At 31.1% G+C, this 18,646-nt stretch overlaps 1 protein-coding gene across 5 annotated transcripts in view; it reads left to right on the top strand.

Moving 5' to 3' along the window:
* Positions 1-18,646, top strand: part of Nbea (neurobeachin) — a 603,852-nt gene that overhangs the window by 281,067 nt on the left and 304,139 nt on the right. For all 5 annotated transcript variants that reach the window (XM_078016116.1, XM_021730370.3, XM_021730357.3 and 2 more), the window contains one exon: positions 6,763-6,824. In XM_078016116.1, the coding sequence (XP_077872242.1) occupies positions 6,763-6,824 (62 nt within the window). The remainder of the gene's footprint in view (positions 1-6,762; positions 6,825-18,646) is intronic.

Raw genomic sequence — 18,646 nt, 5'->3', positions numbered from 1 at the left:
GTAGAAAGTAGGTACAGAGGAGCGATGTAGGAATAACAGTCGGTTGTATAATTAAATATAACCCAAAGAGAATTGCAAGGTTCAGATGATTTATGATAGTGAAAATGTCTCTTATTTCCCTTATTTCATCCTTTTTACTTGCTGTTTGATTAAATCAGGAAGTCTAGAAAAGGTCAATCACCTTTGTAGTGAAAACTTGAGTCTAATTTAGATAAAAGTTTGTCATATGCAGACCTCAATAAAACATAAATAATTGCTTTGTGTTCTTGAAAGTATAGTATTCTACTTTAATTCCTTTTTCAGCAAAAATTTTTCTAGATTCTTTGATCAAAATGTATTTGTATGAAGTATCTCAGTAACCAGCTGTTAGCCCTCTCAATTCAATAACTGTGTTGTCTGAATTTCTCATAGTTCCAGGTTTTTTCTCAAAGCAAGGCCTGTTGCACAGTATTAATTGTAATGTCTTAAATAAATTGTATCAATGAAAATGTTTTGAGAGACATATAACCCTAAACTTGTTAATACCAAGTAAATCAGAAATTGTAATTCATTTATTGTGTGTGTAAATGAAAAATAGTATTTCAAAGGAACGTGCAAACAGAAGTGAAAGTTACTTGAAGATCAGAAGAGCTAAACCGAATAGCAAGAACTTATGGAAAAAACACTTTTTATGTTTTGTTAGCAATAATGCTAGTAAGCTCATTAGAATATTCTTTTCAGCTCAAATCATACTACAACTTGATCGCTAATAAAATCTATGTAGGAACCATTACCTTAGAGTCATTCTGTAGAAGAATTATCTGAGTCTTATAAACTTTAAACCTGCATTATTCCAAAAATATCAATGAAATTCCTAGGCTATACTAGCACAATGACAAAAAAAATTAGAAACTTTATTTCAATAAATCATTCAAGATAAATATTTGAGTATTGTGTAACTATAGTGACAAGTAACTTTGTTCCCCAACAATCTAAATATTCTAGACTTAAAATTTAAAAACATTTAGTCAGTGATTCCTTGTTGGAAATGGATTGTGACTTCTGAATATATGGATTTCCATGGGGAAATATGAGATGTCAAATCACTTTGAAATTGCATTCAAATTAATATTAATTCTTTATAAATCTTTGAGTACTGTCTAATAGTACTAATAGTACTGTCTTACATACTATCTTATGTAAGACAGTACTATTAATTAATGATTTTTAAAAAGCTAAACCACATTTATGTTATTAAAATAAATGCCTGAAATTCCTTAGTGAGCACCTTAAATGTGTTTTACAGTTGTGTATTTGGCATGTTTTATAGTGTTTCAGGCAGTTGGGTGTAGCTCCATTAAGCACATTTATAAGCCTGTGGTGACACATATTTACACTAGATAGAATATAGATTGTAAATAGCATCCTATTACTCAAGTGAAATTTTGCTGATGATTAACTTTGTGATAATCTTACAAGGAAGCTTTCATTTTTCAATTTGGGAATAATAAAGTCTCGTGGGCAAGTATCTAAAGTAATTTCCCCTGAAGTTTAAAAAAAATGTATAAATGTATATATGTATGAGTGTGCATATTTTTGATACACATATGCCTTGAGATGAATAAGTAGTTTCATTGCAATCCAGCCCTGTCTATTTTTTAATGCATTATCTATGGCTGTTTTTGCACTACAGTGGCACAAAGGAGAGGTGAGTGGTTATGAGAGAAGCTTATTGCCACAAAGTCTAAAATATTTCATATCTGGGTCTTTGCAGAAAAAGATTGCTGACACTGATATTTATGGCATATCCAGAGATTTCAATTTTGTCCCTATTCTAAAGTCATAAGTTTGTGCTAGCTGAGTTTTTGGTGAACTATAGAAATGAATGAATGTATGAACTCTCACTGTCTCCATAGTTGTTCAAGTGTTTTTTTTTCCTTCAGATAATATTTACAAGTGTAATATGAAAGTAAGCTGTAATCATTTAATTACATATAAAGTCTTTTTTATCCATGCACTTAATGTTTTTAGTTTCTTTAAATTACTGATCACAAATTAGTTCATTTGTAATCTTCTAAAATTAATATCTCTGAGAGAACATATGGGCGTTCTTGAGAGGCCAAATAGTGAAAAATACTACCCATGAATGCTAATATTGCTTATAGAAACAATAATGAAAATGTAAGACATTATTGTTATTTCAGACATTATTGTAATGCTGATTTCTTTTTTTTTTTTTCAGTTTTGTTTTGTTTGTTTCTTTGAGTAGAAAGACAATAATTGCTTACTTCGATGATTTTTGAGGTTTGGACCTTAGCTAGTTCAATGACTCTAAGAGTAACACTGAAATCAATTATAGATGGGAGCCTACCACAGTGACAGGATGAGAAAATAAACTGCATGTTTCTGATTTAAATAAAAACGTAAAAGAATAATGAAAAACATAGGACATGGCTATTGTGCTGAGAGATGTGTAAGCGTTGCAGGGGCCCTAAAGACACTCTTTCTAGTGTCTGCTGTCTCTTAAAATGCTTCACAACACCATGTGAAGACTACACAGAATAAAGAATTTTAAAAAATTTACCAGGTACATAGCACTTAAACTGAGGCACATGAAGTGTTGTGGGCCATTTCTTTCATCCTTTCTAGTCCACATCATTACTCTGCATTCTCAGTAAATGTCCTACTTTTCTACATCATAATTACTTGTCATTACTTATTCACATGGTCTCACTTCCCTTTTTTTTTTTAACTCAGTACTAGTGATAATATCTACATTTTCTGTGCTCACTGCATGCTTTTTTGCATAATTAGGTTCTTGTTCTTAAAAATGCTTTAACCTGTCCTCAAAATCTCACTTCGTTTTTTTTCTTTCACTAACAGTAGTTAGTAAATGATGGTTTCTAGATTTGATTCAATTAACATTTATAGATAATATATTCAAAGCACCTATATTCATAGGTATCTGTCATAGTCTCCTCTTTTGGAAGAGGCCCCTTCCTAAAAAAAAAAATAATAATAATGTTACATAAAACTGAGTCCCATCCAGGAGTTTCATTTCTTTCTTATTCCTATAATACTCATCACTTTCACATCCCACCATGAGAAATAGTCTGCCAGAGATGGAAGTTCTTCACATTATTTTGAAGCTTAAGAATTCTTTCACTTGAACTTCAAATTCAACCAGTGCATAAAGTCAGTTCCACAGTTGGACTCACTGACCACACTTTATTACAATTGCATCACTGTACCTTTCCGTAGTCTCGGTATTGATGATTGTCCCGAAGGCCAAACTTAAACTTCATACAGAGATTAGTGATTTTCTAATCTGGTTTATCTTTGTTGTAGGTTTTACTTATTATTTTTTTAATGGGGAGAGAGTATAGTTCTGGAACTAGAAACTAACTTCCTGTCCCTAGTAAGAGTGAACCCAAAATAACTACCAATTTTGTATGTTGACTTATCCACATAACCATTTTGTTTGCTATTTGTATCTAGACCACTTGAAATGTGTCTACCTAATTAATCTTTCTGAGTTATTTTTATCTTAGTTACCCAGCTGACTTCATCTTGCAGCAATATAGTTCATAACCTACTGAAAATTCTTACTAGAGAATTTCTTCACCATTAGAATACCCATTATTTGTAAGCCTTCTTCCAGTTAGATCCTCCTATGTTTATTTTCTCAGTTACTAGTTTTATGCTAATAAGTATGGTTTCCAGCAATTGGATATTATTTCTGACTAGAATACTTATTCTGGTGAATATATATTTTCTGCTGAAAATGTTCTAATTGACCCCTACTACTAACTGGATTTTTGTTGGGGATACACATATCCACATCTCTTTCTTTGGGGGCCACTTCTTAATTGACAGTGAACACATAGTCATCATGGAATAGGATGCCATAACTGGTCCTTAGTATCATTTCTGTTGTTTTATAACTTGCTCCAGATTCTTCCTCTTAACTTCAAATCCACTTGTAACTTTCTTTCAGTCTGTATCTCTTCCAATTTTAACCTAAACATCCAGTTCCACTTTTAACTCCTCCTGTGCTCTAGTTATCCATCCCCCATGTTTTAAAGGTCTTTTCAGATATTTCTTATTTCCTTCCTCTGTATTTTTTACATAAGCTATTGACTTTTTCCCCTATGTTGGACCAACATATGTTCCCTTCCATGTGAAAACTGTCAGTCATCCAAGTTGCAATTACCCTTCATGACCTTTCTCATGATTGTATGTTGCCATCATTTTAATGTGGTGTTATTCATGCAGCAATGTAACCAACATAAAAATCCGCTTTCTAATTAGATTCCTTGACTTCCTGTACAAATTCTATCACTCACTGAATGAAACATCTTGGGCTTCATTTTTTAAAAAGTATTAAATGAGATAATGATAACTAGTTCAAAGAGAACCAAAGGAGACATTTATAAAAATAGAGTATAAAGCATGCAAATTTGAGATAAGGTTTTATATTTGAATTGCAGTATAGAGTACTTACAAAAGTGTCAACGTCATATATTTCTGTTTTTACTTTTAAGTGCTAACACTGTACTTTGCCTACATACAGAGATATCAAATGAGTCCATTTAATTATGAATTTCCTTCCAGATATAAAAATAATAAACTTATAGAGACATTCACTTATAAATATTTGCCATATGTATATACAGCTTAAGTGTTAATTCTGACATTTATAGTTATTTATAGAAAGAGAAATTTGACTTTCTTGAGCATTTGATTAAAGTTATGCAATACCATGTTTATTACATATGTCTTAAATTTTTAAATATGGGTGCTATTTTATCATAAAGATAAAGTATCATCAGATAATGCTTATATTTTCATTATCTCTAGCAAAACATTGGCTTTTACTTGTTTTAGTTAATACTCATTAATACATTGAAATACTTTTAATGGAACTATATAATTTTTGAAGGTAGATAGATAAATCTCCCCAAAATGGCCATTGCTTTTGTTCTTATCCTCAAAATTAGTGTCTTTCTTTTTTCTTTTCTTTGAGGAGAAATCATTAGTTCTCTCTGTCCAAACTAATTGGGCAAAACACATTAGTAAAGGTGAGATTCTATGGAGTTGAAATCACAATGGCCTTTTTCAAAATAGTGAAAGTACTGTTTAGGAAATGCAGTTTTGTTGTCTCATCAATTTTTGTCATCCCTTTGTCAGAGGGCATTTATGAAGTGTTTGTTTATATTTTTCTTACAATGGAATGATAATATTTCTAAGGACTATGGATGTTCCTATTCTATAGGAGCTTTTTAGAAGTTTGTTAAAAATTTATCTAGGAGATATTGATGGAATTGCACATTTTCTCATACTTTCTACTTCAAGATATTTTGTCCTAAAAATTAATATTGAGACTATATGTTGAATAATTCTTCACATCAAAGTCATATTAGGTTGATATGCTTACACATATTAATTATAATCCTATTACTTTTAACTGAAGGTTTTCTCAGAATTCAAATAGTTGTACAGCCAACAGGTGATAAATGTTCCATTAATCTTTCTGACTCTCTAGCTTCTGAGCATGAGAATTGCTGATCAATTACACTGATTGTCTCTTAAATGAGCTTTTCACATCTCTCTCTTATTTCATTTGTTAACTGTCTGCCCAAAGATCTGATAAGATGGAATACCAGTGCTTTTTTACAGCTTGTTCTGTCTGTACAATAAGGATAGAGTTGTTAGCAAAATGGGCACAAAAGATTATTTATCCACTACCTACAATAAATATTTGTGCTAGTATCTACAAAAATTTATATATGTATATATACATATATATAAACAGTTTTTCTTCAACTTTACATTTAATAACTAATATAAGACCAAGACATTTCTTACTTTAGGATGCTTTTATTGATTACATTTGTCCTCAAAACCAAGAAAAAATCAACTCATTTATTAAGTTCTTTTAGTTTAAAATAAACATTGAAACTCTTAGAAATATATTTTAAAGTAGCAAACATGATTAATTTACTCTTAGCCAGAGATTGGAATTAATTCTTGGTTACATTCTTTTATATGTTGGCATTTGTAAAAACTAGTTATTATGATCTATTTTATTATATACAGTGTTATATGGCCATCACCCCTTTAATTAGAAAAAGTCTAGGTAATGTGTTTGTAGAAAGAAAGTTTTTTTACCTGTAAAATGGAAAGAATACTATGTTGCAGAGCTTGATGAGAATCAAATGAGAATTGTACATACAATAGTTAACACAGTGCCCAGCAGATAGTGAGTAATCCTGGAGTACTGCTCATATTACATACACATTACATTTAAGTTTTACTTTTTCCCCTGGTATCTGCTCTGAGAGTTTGGAAGCATTTTATAAGCAACGAGGAATCACCTCTTTGTAAATTAGTCTTTCAGAAGAAAGTTTAGGCAGATCCTATGCGAGTTTTGTTCTTTGTTCCAGGAGACCATCACATAGCAAATGTATTTGGAGTAAAAGCCTCCATTACCAGCTTATCAGTTTCAATAATCAGCTCTCACCTTCTTTAAATATTTAAAAATATCGCCACCCACGATAACTGAAACATGAGGCCATTTTTAGTAGTTTTCCCATCATCTTGAATGTCTGGAAGTGTTAAAAATTAATGTTAAAGTGTATGCTAGTTAATGTGTATCCATTTTCTTTATTTAGAAGTTATATTTTAAAGTAAGGTTTTTATTGGTTAAAACTATATAATGAATCCACTTCGAATGACGATTTCTACTGTTGTAATTTCATTTTGTTTTAATCTTTGTTGTAGGCCTTGTTTGCATGAAGTCCAGCACATCCGTGGTTGAGCTTGTTATGCTGCTTTGCTCTCAGGTACAAAATCTCATTCTCTTGATTACATTAAACTATATGAGGATTTTTTTATGTGTGTGTGATAAAATGTGTGTGTATGTATACATGTATGATATTTAAAACTGCCATCTCTTAATGCAGAAATGATGATAATCATTTGTTGGACTATATTAGTATATAGATGATCTAACCATGTAACTATTGTCTTCTCCATTTCACTCTTATGCTCACTTTAGCTGTTGTAATCTCTCCTGTCCTTCATGTTCTTCCATTGTTCCCTATTGTTTCATCTGTGTATATGGTGTGTGTGCGTGTGTGTTTATGTGTGTATTTGTTATGGTTTTTTGATATTGTACCTCATTATTTTAAAAATAATACAGTATTATTTATAATGTTTAAACTTAATAATTACATTGGTTCTTCTTATTAGATTAGAGGTAATAAAAACTAAGTCTTTTTTTCCCCAACTCAGGAGCCAAACAGTATATATAATACACTTTTATATGCTTCTTTCGGTTTTTTAAAAGGTGTTATTTGTATATGTCAGTAAATTCTAAAAATTTACTTAATGTTATTTATCTTTAATATCAGAATCAAATACAGAATTAAATTGTTGATATTATTTATTCTTAACAATTCTAGGAACCTGAGAGAAAGTATATATTACTGTTTTTTCTGGTAACTATAATAGAAACTTAAATGGTCTTTCCTCTCATCAGCTCTGTCAAGTCTCCTGGTGTTCCTGATTATAGATATTAAATATTTTGTAATATCAGAACAAAACTGGAGCTTATACATGTTTATAATAGGTAGTTATTACATTTATCCCTGGTTTTCACAATAGAAAGAATAACACATCTAAACTGTTTCTCGAAACTGCCCTGAGGTCTGCCTAAAACCACAGTTTACTCAAATAAACAACAGTATGACTTTAACTGATCCTTTAAAACATCTACAAACAAACAAACAAAATACTTACCTACTGATTTCCAGTACAAATCAGGTTTTCAGGTTTACTTTTGTGAATGATAATCACCAGATCCAGTTCTGTTTTAGCCATGAAGAATATTGATATGGAAGAAGTTACAGACAGCATCATCCCTGGCAGGAGTTCATCTGCAGGGCATTTGAAAATTTTTTCATGTAATTCTGAAGTCCTGAGTTCGAAAGATATCCCATGAGATCTGTCTGGACCTTTGGGGTTCATGAGAATCGTTTTTTAATGGCTTTTATGGAAAGAAATTGTTTAGAAGTCCTTCCTTACCACTGAGTTTTGCTGCAGTTCAGAGAAATAAAGAGGAATGTAGCATTAGGGTCTAGTGTCTTTGATGGCCTCATCATCTAATCATAGGTTTAACATTACTCATTTGCTGGCTCCAGGAATTCCTGCCATTAAGGGCCCTAGAGATGAAACTTTGCCTCAGATATTGATTGAAAGGAAGAGTGAGAAATTTAAGCTCTCTTTGCAGTGCACTTTCTTTCAATGTTTCAGCAAGCAAAATTATAAACATGTCTCTCAGTTGGATTTTTAAATTGAATTTTTGAAATAATGCAAGAGTATTTTAAACAGTCTGAAAAACTTTTATGTATTGAGCATTTCATTGATTAAATATACCTTATTTATGTGTCTTTAAAAGGTATGCTCATAAAACATAAGTCCAGTTATTTTGTTATTTTCTCTTAGACTAATAATACTGCCTTCCAGAAAACATTTTTTAAAAAGCACGTGAGAAATCCTCCATTAGTTCAATTCAGATGAAGGAAGTTTATTAGTCTACTGTGAAATTAAGCTTGTAAAACCATTATTGTAGATCACTAGATACAACACATATGTTTAAAACCTTGGTTTTGTGGACATATAGAGAAGAATGGCCATGTCTTCAAAATTTCTTATAATCTTCTGCTCTTTTTATCTATTACTGAAATTCATGATGATTTGTATTCTAATTTCATACTAGCAGGGCTACCATACTGCAGTAATGGACCTCTGATAAGGAGAAATAAATGCAGTTAATGATATTGTGAAGATTGCTTGGCATAGTTCTCCCTAAGCAGCATTCTATTCTACAGCCCTTAATGCATCTCTTCTAGGATGGAGCTGATCCCTGTAGAATTAGCCATTTCGTAGGCTGTCTTGGTGCCAAACAGAAGGCATTCCTGATGAATCTTTAAAGCTGCAGCTCCTTGAGCTCTTTTGGCTTTTTTTTTAATAATCATCCCTTTGAAATTATTGATAGCTCCATATGATGATGAGCAATACTGGTACTAATAACAATGGTTAAAATATGCATCAGTAAATATCTAGATGTATGTTCTATATATTGATCTATATATTGATGATTTTTCCCCCAATGGTTAGAAATAAACAGTATTATCTCCACTGTGATTTAATTACTCATTAAAACAACTTTTCAGTGCATATGGAATTTTCCACTTTATCTGCTTAAAATATGCCCTTATTCTCAAAATTTAGAGAAGCCATCAAAAAATCAAATTTTGTTGGAGAGAAGTAAATATCTAAGGATTAAGAAGAAAAAAGGGAATGCAACATTTTTTGCATCATTTTGTTTTTCTTTACTATAGCACATTAGATACTTTTATTTTTATGCTTTTCATTTTCATTTTGGAAATTTCATGTTAACTACTACATATTATTAGGTATATTAGATTTTCTTTCCTTCTTATCTGAGCTTTTGAACAAAATTACTTTTGGCCAGTAGTTTGTGTCCAAAATATGGTATAAATTTACATAATATTGTATTACAAGTGTCTGAAGGTACTTGTCAAGTATAATTTAATTCATATGGGCAGCCTTTTAAACTGCAACGGACATGGCATCCAGTCTACCCCCCAGTGGAATTTTACATTTCTGTAGAGAACAAATCTTGAGTTAAAAGAACATATTAGCATTATTATGATGCATTTATTATCTCACAGGATACCCTAAACTATTTTGACTAGATTCCAGACAAATTCTTGCCTATAGGTTCTATAACAGAAAAATTAATTTTGAGAATTTTCTTTCTTATTTTTAATTATTATGAAAATTACAATTAGCATCTTTATAAAAAATCAATTTTTGCCATTTTGAAATGAAATGAACTATGGTGAAATAATTGATCTGTATTACATTTGACAAAGGTATTAGTCAGTGTTTCCTACAAGTTCCTCTGCAATCACAGGTATTGTACCATTTTTTGTCATATTTTTGTTTCATATTCAACACTGGGCTGTGATTGCAGTGCTTTCTGTTACTCGAGATATGTACTTCTTTTCCTATACATTATTCTTAGCATACTGTGTTCTTTGATGAATAGCAGATTTAGTTTTCAAGTAAATTTTTTTAGGTACTGTAATAGTTTCTAATTATTTCCAGATTTATTTTTTTAAAAGAAGTTTCCATGAGAAGTGCTGCAGGAAAAATTGAGTGATGTTATCCCATAGGATTTCTTCAAGTTTTCATAGTAAAGCTTAGCAGATGTCACTTTCATTTTTCTGTGCATTATCTGTCAATAGAAAAAATGCTTTTATAAATTGAGAAACTTTATGCAAAAAATTATATCTCTCAGTATTTAAGTGCTTTCTAACATGAAGCACTGATTAAGTAAATGCATGCCTAATAAATCATTTTTATTCTGATTAAGACCTAAAAATGTATAAGAAAAATAAAGTCTCTTAGTTTAAGATCTATGTATGAAGTTACTAGCATGAGTTATTTTGTGGTTTTGTTTGACTTTATTCTTTCCTAAATATTTCATATACTTAAATAAAATGGATTTTAGTGACATCACTGATGTGATCAAGACCTTACCCAGGACTTCTAAAGACAGCACTTACAAAGGAACCACAACTGAAGAAAGATCTTTCCTTTTCAAGTGACCTGGCCTTTGAACATTCAATTTTTTCATTTTTTTCTCAAATCTGATACAATTTAGTCAGATGGTACAAAAGAAAAGAATACACTGTTGTATCTCCTAGATGTAAAAAAGCTATGATTTAGTTACTAGGATACAGATAAAATGAATGTAGAGGGCCTATTAAATAATATTCATTTAAAAATATTTAGTATTACAAGGAATATTTGGTGTATATAATAACGTTATAAATATAATAAAACATGAGATGGATATGATTTTTTCTGGGTCTTTGTAAATATCATGAAATTCTAATCATCATAATGAAATTATGTCATATTCAGCAATTGTATGACTCCCTTTTTGAGCACTGTGGTAGTTAAAAAAAAAACACTTCACATTTTTCTGTATCTCAAGGAGTCTAGCCTTTTGTATAAAACTTGCAAATTGTGCAGCTAAATTTTAAATTAGCAAAGAATAATAAGAAAGCATGGCACAGTTTTTTAATTGAATGTAATCAAGTACTATCCACATATGGTTAAAAAAAAATCGATCCTATAAACCAAACAATGTCTTTGGGCTAGGGATGTGGTAGCTCAGTTGTAGGATGTTTACCTAGTGTGCATAAAGCTCTGGGTTTGATTCCTGGTGCTGGGGAGGAAATAAAAAAGATTGTCAGGGAAGACTGTATTGGGATAGATGAAAGGTGGACCTTGAAATTGGAAGTCTTTCTAAACAACATAAGCAGGGAAGAGGAGGGAGTTAGGCTGTGGAAGTGATTTGAGCATAGGTCTGGGGAGCAAAGAACCTATTGCGTAATCAGGGCTGTGACTGGTCTTATTTGCAGCATATCAGAAGTTAAATAGTACACATATGTTTATTTGTTCTAATTAGTTATATATGACAGCAGAATGCATTTTGACTCATTGTATACAAATGGAGCACAACTTTTCATTTCAGTATTACACATTTTATAGGCAATACATAATACAATTTCTTTAGAGTATTTTAATATAAAACATTATTTTATTCACATAGAGTGAGGCTGGAAAGAATTTTCTAACTTTTTAACAGAATTGTCTAGTTACTGGTTATTGCCTTTTTAAGTTCCACCTGTTTTAGGAATAAAGCTACTGTCTCATTTATGACTGCCCAAGAAATCCTTACCTTTTTCTTTGGACAGCGACTGACCTCAACTCTTACCTGTGATATGAAATCATTCCCAGTTAAAAGGGCACATTGGGCATTTTTACTTTTTCTATTTCTGTACTATATCATTTCTCTTGCTCTGAAGGTTTGTAATATGTCCTAAGTATATTGAACATTCAATAGAAGATTGAAAATGTGGTGGCCCAAAACAATTATAGTCAACTTCAGTCATAATGAAGATTTTAAACTAGTAAAAAATGTGGAGAAAATTATATAGTAAAAATATGTGAATTTGGAAGAAAAAATAAAAAGGATATCAATAGGATACGTAGTTAATATATCTTGAGGAGGATACCTACCAAATAATGTCCACTAAAGAAGGGCAAACTCAACTCTTTTATCTTCTCATTTATATCATTCCTGCATAAAATATTTAATCAAATATTTACAGGCCATATAATTAAAATTATTTTTCATTAATTTCCTGAGCCCTTTGTTGTTAATATTATCATTTAATTCAACCTTTAGAGAAGTTCACAGATAACAATAAATTTTGTAATTTGAATTTTTTATTAAACTGGCAGTTTCTTTTTTATTATTATTTTTTGTGGAGTGGGTACAGGGGATTGAACTCAGGTGAACTTGACCACTGAGCCGTATATCCAGCCCTATTTTGTATTTTATTTAGAGACAGGATTTCATTAAGTTTCTAAGTGCCTCCCTTTTTTGATGAGGCTGGCTTTGAACTCTGGATCCTCTTGTCTTAGCCTCCCTAGCCACTGGAATAACAAGAGTGTGCCACAGTGCCCGGAAAAACTGGCAGTTTAATAAAAGAAAAACTTACATATTAATGAAGTATCTTGTGATGTTTCAATACGTGCATACATTACATAATGTTCAAATGAAGTTAACCATATCTATTTCCTCAAATATTAATAATTTTCCTTTGATGGAACCGTTCAAAAATTTTTTTCTATATTTTTAAAGTGTACAATATGTTATTATTTATAGTCACACTATTTTTTATTGATTTTATTTTTTTTTAAATACACGATGGAGGAATGCATTACAATTCTTATTACATATGTAGATCACAATTTTTCATATCTTTGTATATAAAGTATGTTCATAGCAATTCATGTCTTTATACATGTACTTTATTTTTGTTTTTTATTGTATTACAATTTTTATTACACATATATACCACAATTTTTCCTATCTCTGTATATAAAGTAGGTTGACACCTAGTTCATGTCTTCATACATGTACTTTGGATAATTACCACTTTTATACATTTCCTTACATTTTTTGGTGGGTTTTATTTATTTTATCCTATGTTAATTCCACCATAACTTTTTAAAACTTAGTATCATGTAATAAACATTTTTATTTCCTCTTTTTTCCCAATGCACATTTCCTTTCAACATTTTTCTGTAGTTCTGTTGTTGCTGCTTTAATAATTATAGGCTCACAGTAAGTTGAAAAATAGTACATAGAATTATTCTCTTGTACCCTTCTTCTAGCTTCCTCATTAGTGTTATCTATAATATAACTCTAGAGCGGTATAAAAAACCCAGAAATTAGTATTAATGTAATATTGTTATATAAACCACAGATACTATTCAGCTTTCTCTGTTTATGAGCATTATTTTCTGTGTGTATATATAGTAAGAACAATTTTATTCCATGCGTTAGTGCAGCCAGGACACTTGTTACTGGTTCCTCACATCTACACAATTATTCCAAACACTTTTCTTTCATGAAGCTTTTCTGGTGTGATAGTGTATGGTTTAATCTATCACTCTTTTAGCATTTGAGTGCACAAATTTGGATAGTAAAATGGAGGTTTCTACTTAAAAGTTTTATGTGATAAAGGCATGAGGTTATCTATTACATTACACTTTCCCTTAGAATAAACCTTATGTCCAGTGTTTCCTCTTTTTGAAGCATTCTATGCAACCAATGGAGAAAATAAGTTTTATATAGTTAATTTGACATTTATTGAAAACATTTTAAATTATAGATTATTTATTTAAAACAATCCAAAAGGAATGAATACCTAAGAATAACATGAAGTTCACTGAATGTGTGTTACTCATGTATATTTTGCTACAAAGTTACACCTAACTAAAGTTCATTTTTCTATTGCCACAGATGCCTTCTGTTTTGCTCTATACTATGTCATCTGCACCTAGCACAGTGGCTACTATGTAGTATAGTTACTTATTGACTTGTTGAGTTAATTCATAAACAAAAAAGCAATATATTATTTTCAAGGTGATTTCTTTATTTAGATTTTATATATATATATTTTATATATATCATGAAAGATGTCATTTTATCACTTTTAAGTATATAATTCAGGGTCATTAAGTACATTCAGAATATCGTGCAACTGTAAATTTTCAACACCCCAAACCAAATCTCTTTTCTACCCATTAAAGTAACAATTCCTCATTGTGCTTTTCTCCCAACTCCCTGGCATTTGTAATCTCCTTTTTATATGTATGAACTAACCGATTCTATGTATTTTCTATTCTATGTAAGTGGAATCATGCTCTGTTTTTGGTGTCTAGCTTATTTCTTTTAATATGTTTTAAGTTCATCCACTTGGAATGTTTCACAGTTTTATTCCTTTTTATGATTGGATGATATTCCATTATGCATATAGTAATAGATTTATTTGATCCATTCATCTCTTGGGTGGACTATTGGTTGTTTCCATCTTTTAACTATTGTGAATAATTCTCCTGTGACCATTAATGTGGAAGTATCAGAGTTTCTTTTGGCATATACCTAGGAATAGAATGGCTGGGTAGTGTGTAATTCTGTTTAACTTTTTGAAGAACCACCCAAATGTCTCTCACAATAGTAGTACCATTTTGCATTCCTCTGAGGAATGTATAAGGTTCCACTTTTTCCATATCCTTGCTTAACATTTGTTATTTCTATGGATTTTTTTTGTTTGATTGATTTTGCTTTAGTTTTAATTGTAGTCATCCTAATTGAGTGTAAAATGGTTTCTCATTGTGGTTTTGATTTACATGTCCCCCACAACTAATAATGTTGACCATGTTGTCATGTGCATATTGGCCATTTTGGGGGGAACAGTTTTTATTCAAATCATTTGCCGACTTCTTAATTGTATTGTTGCTGTTGTTGTATTTTATGTGTTCTGTGTCTATTTTGGCAATTAAAATTTTATCAGATATGTGATTCAGAAATATATTCTCCCATTTTCTGAACTGTCATTTGTTTTGTTTTCCAGTACTAGGATTTCAACCCAGGAATGCTTATCCACTAAGCTACACCGTCAGCCATTTATTTATTTATTTGTTTATTAACTTATTTACTTACTTACTAACTGTTTTAAGACATTATCTCAATAAGTTGCTGAGGCAAGCCTTGAACTGTAGTTTTTCTGCCTCAGCCTCCCCAGTCTCTGGGATTGGAGGTGTGTACTCTCATGCCGGGCTTCATTTTTGTGGTAGTGTCTTGATATGCAATAGTTTTTAATTTCAGTTTTGTCCAATTTATTAATTTTTGTTGTTGCCTTTGTTCTTATAATAAGATTCATACATATGAATCGATTTCCAAATCCATGCTCATGCAGATTTACCCCAAGGTGTTCTTCTAAGTGTTTTATAGTTGTAGTTCTTATGTTTGAGTCTTTGATTCATTTATAGTTAATTTTTATATGTGGGTATGAAATAGAAGTCCAGCTTCACTCATTGGTGTGTTGACATTTGGTTTTCTCAGCACCAGTTGTTGCAAAGATTATCTTTTCCTCATTGTATTGAAAAACAGTTGAACATGAATGCCATGAATGATTTTTGATTCAAGAAGTAGATATTGAGAATATTATAAATTTAAAAGGATTTCTCCTTTATCTCTTATTTTTACTGCTCAGGAGTAATGACTATTAGCCATTTAATGCATAGCCTGTCAAATTATTTCTGTACATCAATTTAAAATTAATTTTTTATGATATTAATACAAGCTAAAATTGATATTACAACATGTATACAAATAGCTTTTCTCCTGATTCACACTCTAGAATATTGTTCCATGGAAGTAAAATGTAGGCCACGTACAATTATCAGTTTTCTAATAGTCACACTAAATAAAATTAAAAAGAAACAGGAGACTGACTTCAATAACATTTCAAATCACATAGATTTCAAGTGTGGTAATAATCTTGTGTGGCTAGTAGATTAAATATTTGTCAGCAGAATTCTGCCTCCTATAGATAAAATATCTGTGCTTTTCTTTTAAAAATGTGAATGTAGTCCAAAATTAGAACAAGTTATTCTATAATTCCCAGTATTCAGTAAATCATCAAAGATCAGCCAATTATATGTCAGAAGTTCTTATACTGGCTTAAAACGTATGATACCTAGACTCTCTACAACTCTTAAGATTTTAAGCAGTTATTCATAAAGAAATATGAATATTAATACATAATTCTGTTTCATGCCAGTGAAGTGCAACATTTCAAGTTTATATATTTATCGATTTTATTTTTGTTCTTAAGTATAATATCTAACAGAGCCAGGGAGTGGTGTATTATTTTTCTGAAGCATGAGCTGAGATTCTGTGTCCTCTAAGTCTGAGAATAGGTAAGCCCTACAGACAGCAGAGCATAAGTGGTTCATTCTAGCAGGGTTGTTCTCTAGTCATTCTTAAAAACAAGGCAGTTTTTATAGCGCTATTTGCTCTGGGATGTGGCCTAACCTCATGTGGTAGACAAGAAATATGTTTATATACAAAAGCCCCAATATACATGTTGAGAAATGTTGTATCTTTTTAATCTTTAGATTGCGAATATTTTTGAAAAGTCAACTATATGGAGCATCTTAATAATTCCCAACACTTTTATTACATATTTGCATACTTTATATAATTCTTGATGCTAACGATATGATTTCCTTTATATTTATATTTTACTGTACTTTTTCTTAGGTTGTAATGCTTTGGAGAACATTTTTTCTGGCACATGTATTTTTATTTCTAAAATAATATGACAAAGACCATCATCAAAAATGATACAGGGGCTGGGGATGTGGCTCAAGCGGTAACATGCTCGCCTGGCATGTGCGGGGTGCTGGGTTCGATCCTCAGCACCACATAAAAATAAAATAAAGATGTTGTGTACACCAAAAACTGAAAAATAAATATTAAAAACATTCTCTCTCTCTCTCTCTCTCTCTCTCTTAAAATAATGATACAGCACAATACAACTTAAGACAAAATAGTACTACATCTGTCAGGATACAAACTTGTGATAGCTTTTTAAATTTACTTTTATTATTTATTTATTTGTTTGTTTATTTACTTATTCTTATGATATTGGGGATTGGATCCAGGAACCCATATATGCTAGACAAGTGCTCTCTGCCTCACGTTACATTCCCTGTTTATGTTTTGATTTTAGATAGGATCTTGCCAAATTGTCCAGGCTGACCTTAAACTTGCTGTCCTCCTGCCTCAGCCTCCAGAGTAACTAGGATTACAGGCATAACTCTCTGCATCTCGCTTGCATAATAGCTTTTATTTTATTTTATTTTATTTTATTGTAGTACTGGTGATTGAGCTCAGAGCTTGGTGAATGCTAGACAAATGCTCTGCCACTGACCCACATCCCCAGACCACACATAATAAGTTATAATAAAAGTATTTTTATTTTAACAAGGGTAAAAAAATCTTTGGCCTGCTAAACAAAAGATCCTAGAAGAATGATGTCATGATTATTTTATTGACTACAGAGCAGCATAGGATTTATATATTTGTTTTTCTTTTAAAGTTCTTGCTCTGTCAAAGTTGAACATCAAAAAGTAACACTCTTCAAAACCACATTATTAAATCTTAACCTGTGTATTCGAGTGTGAGAGATACCAGTGTTTTAAAATGATGCATGATTGTTTTTAATTTCTAATTTAAATTATTTTAATTTAAAATGTCAAAAATCTTGAAAGTTTGTAAAAAACTTAGAGCTTTAGTGTTCTCTCTGTGCAAATAGATCTTAAAATCTGAAACATTCCACCTATTTTCTTATTTAATAAAATTATCATTTCCAGGCTGGGCATATATCTCAATGATAGAAGTCAAGGTTGTATACTCAAACAATCCCTAGAACTGGAAAAATACAAAACAAAGCTTTCCTTGCTTTAATTTCCAGTATCTCCTAAACAGCAGGTTTCCTCACCAACAATTCAGATTTAGATTCAGCTTATAAATGTGTTATTTTATTCACAATTGTAGAAGATATTCTGTAGATCAAAAATATTGTGAAAAAAAAATAACACTTCTCTGGAATTTTATCATTATTCCCTTAGCAATACAGTATGACAGCTATTTATGTATCATTTATATCATATATAGTAATCTAGAAATTATAATGAAAAGGAGGATATACACAATTTATATACAAATGTGATACCATTTTATGTAAGGAACTTGAACATCCACAGATTTTGGTGTTTGTGAGAGATCCTGAAACCACCCTCCCATTGATACTGAGGGGTGCCAGTGTATGTATGCTTTATATATTAGTAGCTACAGAAGATGCTGTCTTTAAAAACATTATTCTATAAAACAAACTACATTTTTCTTTATTAAAAGCACAAACACAGCCTGGTGCAGTGGTGCATGCCTGTAATCCCAACAGCTTGGGTGGGTGAGACAGGGGTATCTCCTGTTTAAAGCCAACCTCAGAAAAAGCAAAGTGCTAAACAATGAGACCTGTTTTCTAAATAAAATACAAAGTAGGGCTGGGGATATATGGATCAGTGGTTGAGTGCCCCTTGAGTACAATCCCTGGTATACCCTCCCCCCAAAAAA

Source organism: Ictidomys tridecemlineatus, chromosome 6 (genome assembly GCF_052094955.1).
Source record: "Ictidomys tridecemlineatus isolate mIctTri1 chromosome 6, mIctTri1.hap1, whole genome shotgun sequence".
Classification (NCBI taxonomy): Eukaryota; Metazoa; Chordata; class Mammalia; order Rodentia; family Sciuridae; genus Ictidomys; species Ictidomys tridecemlineatus.
This window is presented reverse-complemented; position numbering and strand designations above follow the sequence as displayed.